The sequence below is a fragment of the Catharus ustulatus genome, chromosome 13, assembly GCF_009819885.2.
Source record: "Catharus ustulatus isolate bCatUst1 chromosome 13, bCatUst1.pri.v2, whole genome shotgun sequence".
In the NCBI taxonomy this organism is placed as follows: domain Eukaryota; kingdom Metazoa; phylum Chordata; class Aves; order Passeriformes; family Turdidae; genus Catharus; species Catharus ustulatus.
The window spans coordinates 1,360,245-1,375,041 of NC_046233.1; the positions used below are offsets into that span (position 1 = coordinate 1,360,245).

Sequence of the window (14,797 nt, forward strand, 5' to 3'; positions counted from 1 at the left end):
TCATCATCACGCACTGGGAGATGTGTGCAGTGCATGAAATGCAAGGCAGAGCTCCCAAGTCAGGCAATGCCCAGGGGGATGGGGAGGAAGAGGGAAGGTGAGGATGGCAGTGCCCAGAGGGATGGTGAGGAAAAGGGATGGTGAAGATGCTGCTCCCAGAGGGATGGGGAGGATGAGGGATGGTGAGGATGGCAGTGCCCAGAGGGAAGATGAGGAACAGGGAAGGTGAGGAAGCTGCTCCCAGAGGGAAGGTGAGGAACAGGGAATGTGAGGATGCTGCTCCCAGAGGGAAGGTGAGGAAGAGGGATGGTGAAGATGGCAGTGCCCAGAGGGATGGTGAGGAAGAAGGAAGGTGAGGATGCTGCTCCCAGAGTGAAGGTGAAGATAAGGGATGGGTGAGGATGCTGCTCCCAGAGGGAAGGTGAGGAAGAGGGAAGGTGAGGATGGCAGTGCCCAAAGGGAAAGTGAGGATGCTGCTCCCAGAGGGATGATGAGGATGGCAGTGCCCAGAGGGATGGGTGAGGAAGAAGGAAGGTGAGGATGCTGCTCCCAGAGGGAAGGTGAGGATGAGGGATGATGAGGATGGCAGTGCCCAGAGGAATGATGAGGATGAGGGATGATGAGGATGGCAGTGCCCAGAGGAATGATGAGGATGAGGGATGGTGAGGATGGCAGTGCTCAGAGGGAAGGTGAGGATGCTGCTCCCAGAGGGAAGGTGAGGAACAGGGAAGGTGAGGATGCTGCTCCCAGAGGGAAGATGAGGAACAGGGAAGGTGAGGATGCTGCTCCCAGAGGGAAGATGAGGATGAGGGATGGTGAGGAACAGGGATGGTGAGGATGCAGCTCCCAGAGGGAAGGTGAGGATGCTGCTCCCAGTGGGATGGCGAGGATGAGGGATGGTGAGGATGGCAGTGCCCAGAGGGATGGTGAGGAACAGGAATGGTGAGGATGCTGCTCTCAGAGGGAAGGTGAGGATGAGGGATGGTAAGGATGGCAGTGACCAGAGGGATGGTGAGGAACAGGGAAGGTGAGGAAGAAGGAAGGTGAAGATGCTGCTCCCAGACAGAAGGTGAGGAACAGGAAAGGTGAGGATTCTGCTCCCAGAGGGAAGGTGAGGATGAGGGATGGTAAGGATGCCAGTGACCAGAGGGATGGTGAGGAACAGGGAAGGTGAGGATGAGGGAAGGTGAGGATGCTGCCCCCAGCACTTACACTGTCCCCGATGGAGCGCAGTTTGTAGAAGGGCTGGATGTAGAACCAGGAGCCTTCATTTCCAGCTTCATCCAAGGTCACCCTCATTGCATTCTTCTCTAGCAGAGCTGGAAGCCTCTTATTTACTGTTAAGTATTTGTTACTTTTTAAGTGAAGCAGCTAGAATAAGAATCAGAGTTCAGTTCTAAGAATGCTCCTCTTCCTCCCCTCAACAACCCGAGCGTGCACGAGACAACTGCAATGCTACACAGGACTGCAAGGTGAGTTGTGCACAAACACTGATGGATTCAGCACAATCCCACTCACTCAGACACTGAACAAAACACCTTCAGCTCATCCAACTGTCCCTTGTCCCACAAACACACGGGGATGCCCTGATCACTTACAACAACCTGTTCAAAAAAACCCAGGAGCAAAACTTGTGAAATTCTGGGGCCAAAGTGGCTCTTTTAGAGGCAAAGCTGTTCTCCTCTTGCTTTGCTTGGTCTCATCTAACAGAAAATTTAACTATTTCTATTGATTTTCCTTCTCTCTGTCAGTTTGATTTAAGTGTCAACATTTCACTGTGAGATATTTGGTGTTGTACACGTGCCACCTTCCAGCAACTCTAATGAGGGCTCTAACGAGTATTTCTGCAGAAAACAACCAATGGTGACCTCAAACCCAAACACAATTAACCCCTAATGACAAACTGACCTCATCCCAGATAAATCCTGCTTCCCAGGATCCCACTGCAGAGAGGTGAAACCTGGCAAAACTACATAACTCCAGAAATCTGAAGTCCCCTGAGCAGGGAATTTTCAGCTAAACCCTCTGCAGCTTGCACAGCTGCTCCCAGCCTTACCTGGATGACATTCCCATACTGGATGACTGTTCCCAGCAGTTTTCTGTTTTCAGTTTCGTTCTGTTTCTTTTCCAAATCCGCCGCATGCTGAAATGAAAGCAGAGCGGTTCAGCTGCTGAGTGTTTTACAAAAGGGGGTTTTGTGAAACTCTCTTTTCCTCGAGATTATTTCAAAGGAGTGGGAAAACAGCGAGCATCTGAAAGAGCCTAATTTCCTCTTTCTCCAGTTTCCAACAGCGTAATTTCCAATTCCCTTTTTCAACTGTTTGGGGAGACAAACCCTGTAATTTGGGCACAATTGGACAAAATTCTGGAATAAAACATGAGATGAAAAGCTCAGACAAGACAGAAGGCAGATACCTAAGAGGGGAAAGGTGAGACAGGGATGGGCAACAACTCCAACCAGGAATTTTATCTTCCTTTCTACTGACTTCTACACAAACTGAATGAAATAATCTCAACTTTTTTTATTTCTTTTCCTTTACCAATGCAGGCTCCAGCTGCCCTCCAGGCTGTGCTTTTCTGGAGACTCCAATGTACAAATGTCCACTGCAGCTCTGGATTTGGGAGCTCCCCATTCCCCACACCTTGGCTCAGGCTCCCTGTGCCACAGCTGAGCATTCCTGCACCACAGCACAGGGGAAGGAAAGGGGAAACCCCTGCAAAACTGAATTACTATAAGGACACAAAAACCTAATTAATAATTAACAATGAGCCTCTTGCCCTTCTTGTTTGTAAAGTGAGCTATTTGTCCCAGGCTGCTTTTAAACCATTTCATTTGGTAAAGAACTTCTTTACAGGAAAGATGATGCTCTGAATTAAAAACATAAATATGTAATTGCTCTAACTGCTATCTGCAGGTGAGGAGCAATTTAAAATTTGATTTTTTATGAGGCTGAGCAGCAAGGATTATGGTTTGGTTCTCAGGTCTCAAGGGCTGTGGTGGGTCCAGGTTTCCCTTGGAGAAGAAAAGTTCCCACAGCTCCTCACTACAGGGAGGTGAAGTACCAGGACAAAGGAGCAGCTTCTTGCACACTGTTAGAGAATTTCACATTTTCAAAATGTGCTATTTTTAGATGCTGTGCCAGGTATGAAAACTGGCTTCTTACTCCAGGAGAACCTGAGATACAGCTGCTCTTCTAAATTCAGAATTTTATTCAGTCATGCATTGCAACACAATTTTCTCTGTATTACTAAAATACAACTTTTTTATTCAGTCAAAAAAAGATTTCTTCAAGCCCCCCCAAACAACAGCAAGCACAGCCAGGACTGCCCTGCCATGCTGGGTACCACATTTATTATAAATACAGAAAACTATTTTTTTTCTGTAAAAATTACATCTAGGACTTAGGATGTACTTCAAAAGCACCCCCAGAGCTGAGAGGACTCCAGGAGAACCAGAACCACTTTTCTGGCCGCTAGATGTCAGCTCCTCAAGCAGCTGGGATGCTGCGACCACAGAGAGACAAGTGTCCCAGATTTGAAATCCCTTAAATGGCATTAACTTAAAATAACCTGACCTCAGCACGGAGCGCTCCGTGGCAGACAATAAATTCCACCAGCAGACAAACAGAAGCCAAAAAAGGCAAGTGATGATGATGAACACATCTTGCATCATCAGCTGCGTTGGAAATGCTCTGATGAAGAGATGTCACCCTGGGCAGAGCTCAGGGTGCAGAGTGCCAGCAAGGGGGACAGGTGAGCCATGCACACAGGACTGGCAGGAGGGAGCTCTGATATCAGTGAAGTCCATGGGACACAATCATTTTCAAGCCCAGGTCACTGCAGGCCTGATTGGTCCCATCAGACTTCACGTCCAAGTGAAGCAGATTAAATAATCTCCAATGAAATTGCAAGGCACTCAAATCCTGTCTCCAAATCAAGCAGGGCTTGGTGGGACATTTCTGTGCAAAATTTACTGGGCTCAGGCTAATCCTGGAAAAATCCCATCCTGGACAAATCCCATCCTGGAAAAATCTCATCCTGTATTTGCAGGACCCTGGGACAAAAGGGTCAATGTCACATGAGTGGGGACAGATCCCAAACACCAGCACTGGGATGTGCTTAGGGGAGACAGCTCCACATGAGAACATAACCCAGGGCAATTCCAGAGCCTTTTTCTTCTCCATGTTGCAGCATTCAGAGTATTTTCTGCTAAAAGCCATGAACTCTCCCTGTTCCTGACACACCCCAGCAGCCAGCCCCAGGACCCCCATCACTCCAAACCCACTGCCACCGCCTGCTTCCCTCCTCAGTGTGAGAAACACAGCCCAGGTGAGGCAGCTTTGTGCTTCCGAAATAGCTTTGTCCCTGCCAAGCTGATGCTTTTGGGTTATAAATACATTTCTTGAAGCAGGAGGAGTCCACCAGTGGGTCTTTGTGAAGTGCAGGAGCGAGGCAGCCATATGGCAATCAGCAAGTGACACTCTCCTACGGGGCCATTTCGTATTCCAGGCTACAATGAGCTTAATATAGGCTTAAAGAACCTAAAAATATTCAGAATTGTAATTTTGACATGAAGTACTCCAGCTATGTAATTTTAACATAAACACTGAGTTTATTTAACTCTAAAGTCAACAGATGGTATTTAAGTTAAGTTGGCTTTTTTTTATATAGGAGCTCTAAAAACAGCAATCAACTGCCTTACTGAGTTTTCAGCTGCTGAATGTCAACATTTTACCCAGAAAATATTAAATACTGCACGCTAATGCGGAAGGAGAGGCTGTCTGGCCTTATAATTACTCATAATTACCCATCAACCTTCCCATGCATCAACAGCAGCAATGTTTGTTTGAGCAGTCCCAATAGATTGATCAGACCAGCAGCTCCTGATTTCCCAAGCTGAGTTGCAGTGCCTGAGACTCCTCTGTGCAATTGTTTCAAGATCCCTTTTTTATGCTTTTAATGCCCAAAGTGTTCCCCTGGAGCATCACTGTCTCCACCGCAGGTTAAGGTACAGGGTTACCCCAGAACCATGGACACAGTGCTGGGGACACAGAGCTTGAGCAGGGACAGGAGGGGGTTCTGTTCACTGGGTGTGACACAGAGAGCACCCAGGGAATGGCTGGAGCTGGCCCAGGGGAGATTTGAGTTAGATTTTAGGGAAAGGTTCTTCCCCAGAGGATGCTGGGCACAGCCAGAGCATTGGACACTCCTGGGGACAGGATGAGATTGCTGGGGTGTCTGTGCAGGGCCAGGAGCTGAGATAATCCCTGTGGGTCCCTCCCAGCTCAGTTTATTCCATGATTTTGTCACAAACCACAGGATTGAAGACTTGGAGTGAACATCTCCAAAGGAATCCTGCGCGCTGATTTATTCCTCCGTCCCCTCGGCGTCTCCTGGCGAACTGTGCCAAGCTGGAAATCCTTATTGCCAGCAGGATTCTGGGAGTGCTGAGGGATCCTGCAGAGGGACAGCAGGGCTGAGGGATCCTGCCCAGGGATACTCACGTGCAGTTTGTTGAGCAGCACAGCATCTGTGGTGCTGTTGGCTCCCGGTTTCGCTGCCTTCCAGAACTGCTTCTGCGCCGAGTAGCGGTTCATGGGACACAGCTTGAACAGGCAATCTGAAAAACATGGAACAGACACAGGGATGGCCACAGCCACTCACAGCCATCTGCATTCTTGCTGCTAATGCTCTCCAAATATTCCAGCGGCAAGGAAAGCTTTATAAACAAATTCCAAAAAGCTCTTGATCAGACAAATGCTTTTCTGAGCAGCAGGAATGCTGCCCCATGAATGATAAAAACTTACTGCTGCTGCCAACATCTGATGCAAGACCAGAAAATTTATAAATTGTCCCAGTCAAAAACAGTACCAGACTAAAATGGGAACACGTTCCAGTGCTTTCCCAGGCAAGCTGACTTGGTTTCTGCACTTTCAGCTTGGTGTTTTTGTACTTCAGCAGGTAAACTCTGCCAGGTTGGGGGAAGTTTTGCTTTGGATTTTTGCACTGCTGCTGTTGTCAGTTTAGTTTTTGAAACAAAACCTTTCTATTGCTAAGGAAAACTGGGCAAAAAAAAAAAAAATAGGAGAAACTCCTCACCTAATGAAGTGGCAGCAACATAAAATACCCTCAGACAGGAGCATGGACAAGCACAGGTATTCAAGGCATGGCTTGAGCTACCATCAAACCCCTCAGGCTGTCAGGTTCTATTCCCAATGCAGCAACACAGTTAATTTAACATTCTGCCTGGCAAAAGTCAGGAATCACAGCTCATTAGTCTTATTAAAAATACATTTCTGTATTAGAGATGCTAACTTATCAGTAATAAACCCACATGAGCTGCAGTGACTGCTTCTCCTCCTGCTGTCGCTAAGCAACCGAACACGCAAAAAAATAAATTCAGCTATTCAAAGGCAGCGCCTAAAGTAGCAGCTCAGAAGTTCAACCCAAGTGCCAGAAGAGGCAGGAGGCTGCTCCCAGCCTCTCTGGCAGCACAGTGGATGGAAAGCTGCAGGCTCCTGGCTCTCCAGGCTCCTGGTGCATCCCTACAGCCAAGCACCACAATTTGGGGAGCAGCAGTGAGCAGAAACCCACCTGGGGTTATCCTCAGTGCCTGGAAAGCAGAGCTGCTCTTCATGGGCACTCTGGAGGCACTCCAAGCACAAAGGGAGAAACCCCATGCTGGACACATGCTCTGCCAGAGGGTGAAGATGCTGAAGGGACTGAGACAGAGCTAAATTCACCTCTGGATTCTGATGGACAGCATCACTCTTCTCATGCCTTTCCTCCAGCCCACCCCCAGAGCACACCAGCCAACACCCAACACCTCTCACACAAGGGCAAGAAGCCCAGGAAGGTTTGGGTTGGAAGGACCTTGGACATCTGAGCAGCCAGGACCCGCAGCACAGAGCCCATGGCAGGGGCTGGGAATGGCACTGGGAGCCTTGGCAGTGACACTGGGGAAGGACAGAGCTCAGGGGAGGCTGAGCTGCATCTCTGCAGAAACACCCAGCTCCACTTCCACCCTCACTGCCAGCCTGGGGCTGCTGAACCTCCAGGAAAAGTGCAAACCACACTTCCCAGGTTTGTGCTCCTCACTTTTTCCATTTCCATCAGGATGATTCAGAGATTGACAGCACAGCAGAGATTCAGGGAGCCACTGCGGGCTGGCACTTGGAGCTAAGACTCTGCATTGTAAGCAACACACCAGTTATAAAATTTTCTATTTTTGCTTAAACCATCAGTTCACACAATGACAGCAATTAACACACAGAACTGCAGAGAAGAATTAATTGTAGGCTAGATTTAGTCACAGTGTGCTTCTTTCCATCCTTTTCAGTCAAGAAAGTTGTCAAGTTAGGTTTAACTTGCAAATTGTTAACTGCAAGTAACCCCCTTTCCTGCCTGAAGCACCCAGAGAGGGTTACAAAAGTTTGACCTTGTCCAGTGCAAGAAGGGAAAGCATAAAACATGCTTTCCTTAGGTTTTCTCCCTAGTAACAAAGCTACAGATCTAAAATAAACAATGAAAAGCACCCAATGTATTTTTTTCCTAATATTTTTTCTATGAAATCTGCTCCTGAAGTGGATGAGAAGTTGAACTTTGCCTTATTCACCTTCATATGGCCACCAAATGCATTTCACCACAGGTCAAACTGCACGAACTTCATGGCCAGAAGACTTTCAGATGTGCAGACCCCAGTGCCTGGGATGTTTACAAAGTCAAGGATGTGCTGGCTGAGCACCACTGTGGTCATTGATCTGTAACCCACAGTCCTGATGGCTGTGCAAGATAAACCCCTGCTTGTCAGACACCATCCTTATGGAATTCAGGCCTCTTTCTGCAACAGGAGCCAAAAACCCAAAGCCAGAAATGAAAAGCAAAGCCAAGGCAGCCCAAGCCATCAGCTCCCTGCTCCACTCAGTGATTTGAGCAGCTTCAGCCACACAGGAAAGGTGATAAATAAAGCAATTACTGCACAGTAACATCTTTTTATAGACTGTTTGTTGCATATTAACCAGGAGGAAAGCATTTTCCTTTCAGATCTTCATGATATACAGTGAAAAATGGCAGAATTGCACAATGAAGAAGTACAAAAATAAAATACTACGTCACTGTTGATGAAATGATGACACATCAAGCCTGAACACCCAAGGAAGGTCCTGCAGGAACAAGGGATTGCATAATCCCACACCACCCCACCAGGATGATGAATGGGGCACATCCTGAACGTGCATTTCAGGGCTCCCCAGATAAATCCTGCTCCTCCATCAGTGTTTGCTCTACGTGGAATAAAGAGGCTGGGACGTGCACGTGGGGCTCTGCCACCTGCAGCTCCCCAAAATATCACAGCCAGCACTGGTTCCCCCCTGCACACACCAGCAGCACAGTCAGTAAGGCAAGGGTGCTGGCAAGGCCACAAACCCCCGTGTTCCAAACTATTTTGGGGCTCAAGGAGGGGGAAAACGTGCCAGGAACGTTATTCCAACTGCCAATTCCTTCCACCCCGTGCTTTTTATTTATTCTTCCCCCTTCTTGATTAGACTGTGTTCCTTCCCAACCCAGCACAGATTCCAAACTTCCAACCCAGTCCAAAGCCAAGCAGCCACATCTCAAACTCTCAAATTCTTGCTCTCAAAGCACAATGAAAAACCTGACAAAGCCTGAGCTTTTTCTTTTTCTTGCAATGGACTCCACCACAAATTTAGGCCACATTTAGGTAGTACATTAATAAGAACTTTGAAAATATAATGCAAGACTTGTCCAGAATTGCAAACACCAAGGTTTGAGAGGCTGAACTGATATGGAGAAGGGAGTTGAGTATTTCAGAACTCACCCAAGACATCATCACCTTCTTTCACACAAAGCTGCCTAGAAACACTCAAGCCAAACATTCCCATGCAATTCCAGTCTGCCCTTCAGGGGCTTTCCCCACTGTTCTGGGCATTAAGTGTTGCCATTATGTCAATTCTACCCTTGGTCTTTGAGAACAGCCCAGAAAGCTCCTGAACAGGCACTGCTGACACCCAAAGCTCTACCAGGCAATGCCAAACACCTTTCAGAGAATGGCAAAGATCCATGGAATGTTCTGGGCTGGAAGGACCTCAGAGCTCACCCATCCCACCCCATCCATGGCAGGGACACTCTGCACAGTCCCAGGCTGCTCCAAGCCTTGGCCAAGCTGACCTTGGACACTGCCAGGGTTCCAGAGCTGCCCACCCTCCCAGGGAAGGATTTAATCCCAAAATCCCATTCATCCATCCCTTCACTGTGGCACTGGGAACCCTTTCCTCTTGTCCTGCCCCTCCAAGCCCTTGTAGTCTCTCCCCTGTTTTTTTGTAGCTCCTTCAGGTGCCCTCCTGGCTGCTGCCAGAGCTCAGCTCAGTTTTGGGGGCCCAGCCCCTTCTCCTCCCTCTGCCCTTCTCCAGCACACCCATTCCAGAAAGATCTGGAAGCAGCTCCAGCTCCAGCCAGGCTGGTTGTGCAATCCACCACTCATCATTTTTTCCAAATCTCCACTGCCTATTTTAAGCACTTAGAAGGTCTTCACCAACTTTTCTGCAGTTGGAGAGAGCAGGAATCAAATACTTGGTTGGCAACAAAAAGGTGTGTCGTGTTATTTCGGGTTTTAAACCCAGATCTCCAAAATGCCAACTGGAGAAAGGTAAGAACCAAGAGAAATTACTCCCCCTCACAAAAATCATACTTTAGGGTGCCTTCAAATGAGGGAAATCTTATAGAGATGAAGATCTTTAAATAAGTCACTTACAAATCCGCTGAATATTTAACACCAACACAGCTGTTTCTTCATTACTTGGAAAAAACCAAACACATTTTTGCACAGCAAAACTAAAATTAAAAGAAAACCAGCAATTCCCTGCTGAAATTTAGCATTTTCTCTTCTGACTTTTCTATACTTAGATACCTGATATTTTCCCAAGGCCAAAGCCTGCTCACAGGAGAGAATAAACACACAGATAGTATCTTTTTATTTTAAATATGGAAGAATAGCAGGGATGAAGAAGTAAGGTAGCTGGCAATGGTGGAGATACTGTAAATAGAAGTTGTTGACTTTGTATTTACAAAATTGCACAGCTTTAATACACTCACAAGGATGGCAATGCTCCACAAGATGAGGAGTTTATTTGAAGAAAAAACCAAGACCTCTCTTGTACTCAAATGCAGTATTTTTCACACAGGGGACTCAGAGAATACAAAATGCACATATTCAATCACAGACAAGTTTCACCTTTTTAGAAACCCTTGGATTACTCCATCATCTGTTTCTATACTTGTTCCTTCTGAGATTTAAAATTAATAGATGACAGCTTAAGAGGTTCAAAGAATGTAGAACAAAAGCAGCCACAGAAATGTGTTGATTATTAATCATTCCTGCATTTCCATGAAGAGGGAGAAAAAAGAACTTGTTCCTACTGAAATGACTCTGTGATGAGGAGACATCCTTTCATTTTCAATTTGCAGTGACCAAGCTTTGCTGGGAGCAGACCAGCTCGGATCAGAGCAGGGTTTTTGTGGCTCCATCCATCCCCAGCTCCACCCCAGCAGGAAAACAAACCCGAGCCCTGCACGTTGAGCCTGGTGGAAGAGCCCAGCTGAATTCCAGCCTCAGGCTGCAGCAGCTCTGCCATTCCATGAGAGGGGAAGTGAAGCCCAGGTGAGCAGGGCATGGGGGCAGAGCAGGGAGATCTGGGGCTGTCCCTGGACCCCAAGGACAGGCTGGACATTGGTTTGGAGCACCTGGGACACTGGGAGGTGTCCCCATGGCACTGGGTGGGATTGAAGGTCCCTTCCAACCCAAACCATCCTGGAATTCCATTCCAGCCCCAAAGCAGCCCAATCACTCAGGATCCAAACCCTGAACTAATTACATGACAAAATTTATTAGTGCTTTCTGCTGTGGTGACGTCTGTTACCTCCCTGCTTTGTGCTGCTGCATCTTGTGTTTCAAGAGCTTTCAATGCTTTGCTTTTTAAAGCAGAATAAAGGGGGAAAATCACCCTTGCAACCAACATTTAAACTGAGAGCGTGCACCATTTGTGATCTAAATATATTTTAATTTTTATGTTAAAATAACCACCCTCAACCCCTATCTGCAAGACACGAGGTAACCACCCTCTTGCTATTATATTCATTTATGCAAAGCCCTACCAATGGGAATTGCTGCTTCATTTGTTCAAGCTGTAACAACACAGGAAATAATGTAATTGTTATTAACTTGGAGCTGAGCTATCAAAGCAAAGGGAGAAGACTGAACAGAGAGCTCAGAGAGAGAAGAATTATTCAATCTGAGAGCTGGACACTGAATATCAATGTCTGCTGAAGCCAAAGCTGACCTGAGAAATGCACCTTTGAGTAAACACCTTGTGTCCCAAAGAGTTCAGAACACACCAGTGTTTGTTTTATTTCTACACGTAACCTCTTTGGTCTCCTTCAAAAAGAAAACTGCTACTCGAAAAGAGAGAAATATTTAGACACTGGATATACAGGCAGTTCCAAAAGGAAACATTTGCAGGAAAGACCAGATGCTTTTTTCTATCTCTGGTACTGAGTGAAGATGCTGCGTGAAAACACAAAGCCAGAAGGGAGAGCAGCACAAGTAGAAAGGAAAAAAAAAACCTAAACCTCACTGATTTAACTACAACATTTCCCATCTGACACCCATTCAGGCTAAAAAAGCAAGAAAACCATTCCTGTCCTTGTCCTCATGATGGGTAATGTGTCCCTGGGTGGGCAGCACTGGCTACCAGAGATCTGAGATGACCAAACAGCAAATTCCCCCAGACAGAGCTGGTAAGGACACAGTGAAGGCACCAGGTACCCCTGAAAGCATTGGGGTACAGCCTCATTTATGGACACAATTGATAATTTCAACCAGGAGAAGCTACTTAAGGATCATCTCTTCATAAGTCATCAAAGCACCTTGGTTAGTAACAGATACAAGTCAGGAAAAAAATTATTTTTGTTGAGGAGAGGTAAAAAAAGGGGAAAAAACCTCAAGTGAGGGGTTCAGAGCTGCACACATTAATTGAACAAGCCAGGATCCCAAGCAAGCTGCTGGTCCCAGTGAGTGTTTGTGTCTTAGCTCAGCTCCATCTCTGGTCCAGCATGAAAAGAAACCCTGAACAAGAGATTCCAAGGCCATCCCTTTCTCTCCCTCACAAGCACTGAAAATCAATTTTCACACAAGGAGAAGGATTTGTACTTTATATGCAGGGAATCGAGCGAACTGATGTCATAGGAGCTGCAGAAGCATTTGTAAGTGAATTGTTGTGGCTCCAGCCTTTGTCCCAGCTGAGAGCTGGACCCTTGACCCAGGAAGCCATTCCCAATCTCCATTTTAAAAGTTTCCATGACAAACCTCCCTGTGAGACACCAACACAATTCTCAGCACAGGAACCCTGCAACGTTCCCTCCTCAAAATCTTTGGGGCTTTTCAGTCTACGTTTCACCCTGGCAGCAAACCAAGGCATATTTATATTCTGGCTAAATTTCATTTCACTTTGGCTGCTCACCCCTTGGATTTCACTCTCACATTTGCTTTTTCACTTGCTCCTGCTTTTCCGGATTAAAGTTCCTGCTGAAAACAGGGCAGGAAGTGGGGGCAGGAGGCAGGGAAAGCTTGGACGCTCTGAGCACAGGAAGAACAAGAAATATCAAATTTCAAACCCCCTCTGGAAGCATCAGTGTTGACCAGCATGGAAAGAATACTGTTGTGCTATTAGACAGAGCTGACTGAACAGCATAATAAAAGTCATTTCTGTTTAAAAATGCCTCGTGTGCGTGTCACAAGGAATGAAGCACCACAGCATCGTGCAAGAGAAAAGGCAAATTTCTCAGCTGTTCAATAAAGCAGCTCCATTTTCAGCTCTTAAATGGATTTGGCTTAAAGAAAAACTGCATTGCCAAAAAGAGATGTAGGGAGATTAAATAAATATTTGATAATATTATTGAGGTCTTGGTTGGAAGAATGGAAGAAATAATAAAATTGAATTTAGTGCTTCAATTTTTCTTGCGCTAATGAAGCGCTTGGGATCCCTTGCCTGAATTACTTGTTTGTTTCTTCTCTGCTGCACCAGGTGCTGCCCTGCTGAACTGCTGGCCCCATTCCCCCTGCAGAATTCCAAATGAAGGTTCCACAGGGCTGGCAGCCCCTTGGAGAGCTCCCTCAGCTCTCCCCTCCCTTCCAGGGGCACAATATTCTCATTCCTGCCATAACACCTGAAGTGATCCCTTCCAGCACTCCACTATTTCTGTATCTAACCTCTGCATTTTTACAGTTTCATGCCATGATTTTCTTCCCTCTCCACATGGGCAAGGCAGGAGAGAATTTCTCCCTCTCCCAGCAATATCTGCAGGCTCCTCTGTCCCACAGCCACCAGGATACAAGACTGGTCAGTGGTTCCTGCCCATTTCCCTCCTGGATTTTCTCTCACACCTTTCTGGAAGTACAAGAAACTTCACTCGAGGTTCTAGCAGAAAGCAAAACTGGAAAAAAAAAAAATCACAGTTTTTTAGTAACATTTCTTTTTCTGTATTTTCAAAGGCAGTAACTGCACTTTTTGTCACAGCACAGCATTGACAACTCCTTTTCTAACCACAGTTCCCACACCATGGATGTTTCCCTATGGCACTGCCACGTGCCCACCCTCTCCTCTCTGCACACAGTCAGCAGAGCAGTCTCTGGCAGGTCCTGGGTGAATTCCCCAGCTGCTGTCTCCTCTGCAGAGCTCAGAGCACAGCCAGCTGTGACCAGCACTGTGGGCAGCACCCAGGAGCTCTGACCTGCCACAGATGTTCAGCTTTCCAGAAACTGCTCAATAAAACAAAGATCAATGCAAAAAACCCTTAACTGCCTTAACTTAAACAACACTTGAGCTGAGCAGAGTTCTGTGCCCAGCTGTGCTGCACTGCCAGGCAAACCCAGCAGAACATCTGCCCACATCTGTTCCCAGCCTGGAAGTTTTATTCCTTGCTGGGCTTGAGTCTTCCACCTCCCCAAGGCCTCTCCCTTCTCTCCACTTTAAACAGTCCCCATCCTCTCTGGCAGGGGCCCAGGGATGCTCTGCTGAGGCCCATCAAGTGATGCAGCTCAGTCTGTCCAAGCTCGCTGGGGCGCTGGGCGCCGCTTCCCCTCCCGGGAACTCAGCACGGAAAACGCCAACAAATCATGCAGCTAATTAAAACCTGGCCTCCAGAACGTAATCTCAGCACTGAAGGCTGCACTCTGGAAGTCATTTTAATAAGCAGGTTATGCTGACAAGGTGTATATAGCCCATAAACACAAGTGCTGCTGTATATTGCCTCTGCAGCAGCGAGGCAGAGCGTTACAGCACGGAGCAAAACAGCCAAGCACTTCTAAAAACCACAATATTCCAGTCTGACAGCACTTGAGAGTTGAAACACAATCCCCTGCTTTAGAGATCAAAAATGAAAGTGGAAAACAGTCCCTGAAGCAGCAGCAGAGGCAGAGCTGAGGAGCTGTGCGTTACCAAATAAGGGAAGCGAGCAGCGGGAGCCAAGGCAGCCCAGCCGCGCTGCAGCGGACACAGACAGCTGGATCCTGCTCAGGGGACAGAGCCAGCCCTGCTGGGCTGGGCTGCAAAGGGAACAACAAACCTTCCACAGCCCTGGGAGGAAGCACAGCCTGCCAGGAGGGGCCTGCAGGCACTCACTGCCAACAGGCAAACCCCAGAGACTGGGAGAGACACCCAGGGGCACCTGCCACCACCTGAAGGATGTGCCAGAGTGTGTGTGAGAGCCTGAGTGTGCCTGAGAG

At 47.3% G+C, this 14,797-nt stretch overlaps 1 protein-coding gene across 10 annotated transcripts in view; it reads right to left on the reverse strand.

Moving 5' to 3' along the window:
* ITPR1 (inositol 1,4,5-trisphosphate receptor type 1) overlaps positions 1-14,797 on the reverse strand; it is a 161,798-nt gene that overhangs the window by 111,828 nt on the left and 35,173 nt on the right. For 9 of the 10 annotated variants that reach the window (XM_033071744.2, XM_033071749.2, XM_033071748.2 and 6 more), the window contains exons 4-6: positions 5,505-5,620; positions 2,057-2,143; positions 1,213-1,371 (exon numbers count right to left, since the gene is read on the reverse strand). In XM_033071744.2, coding sequence (XP_032927635.1) covers positions 1,213-1,371; positions 2,057-2,143; positions 5,505-5,620 — 362 coding nt within the window. Of the gene's footprint in view, positions 1-1,212; positions 1,372-2,056; positions 2,144-5,504; positions 5,621-14,797 lie in introns of those variants that run through there. The other variant, XM_033071747.2, reaches the window with a different exon arrangement.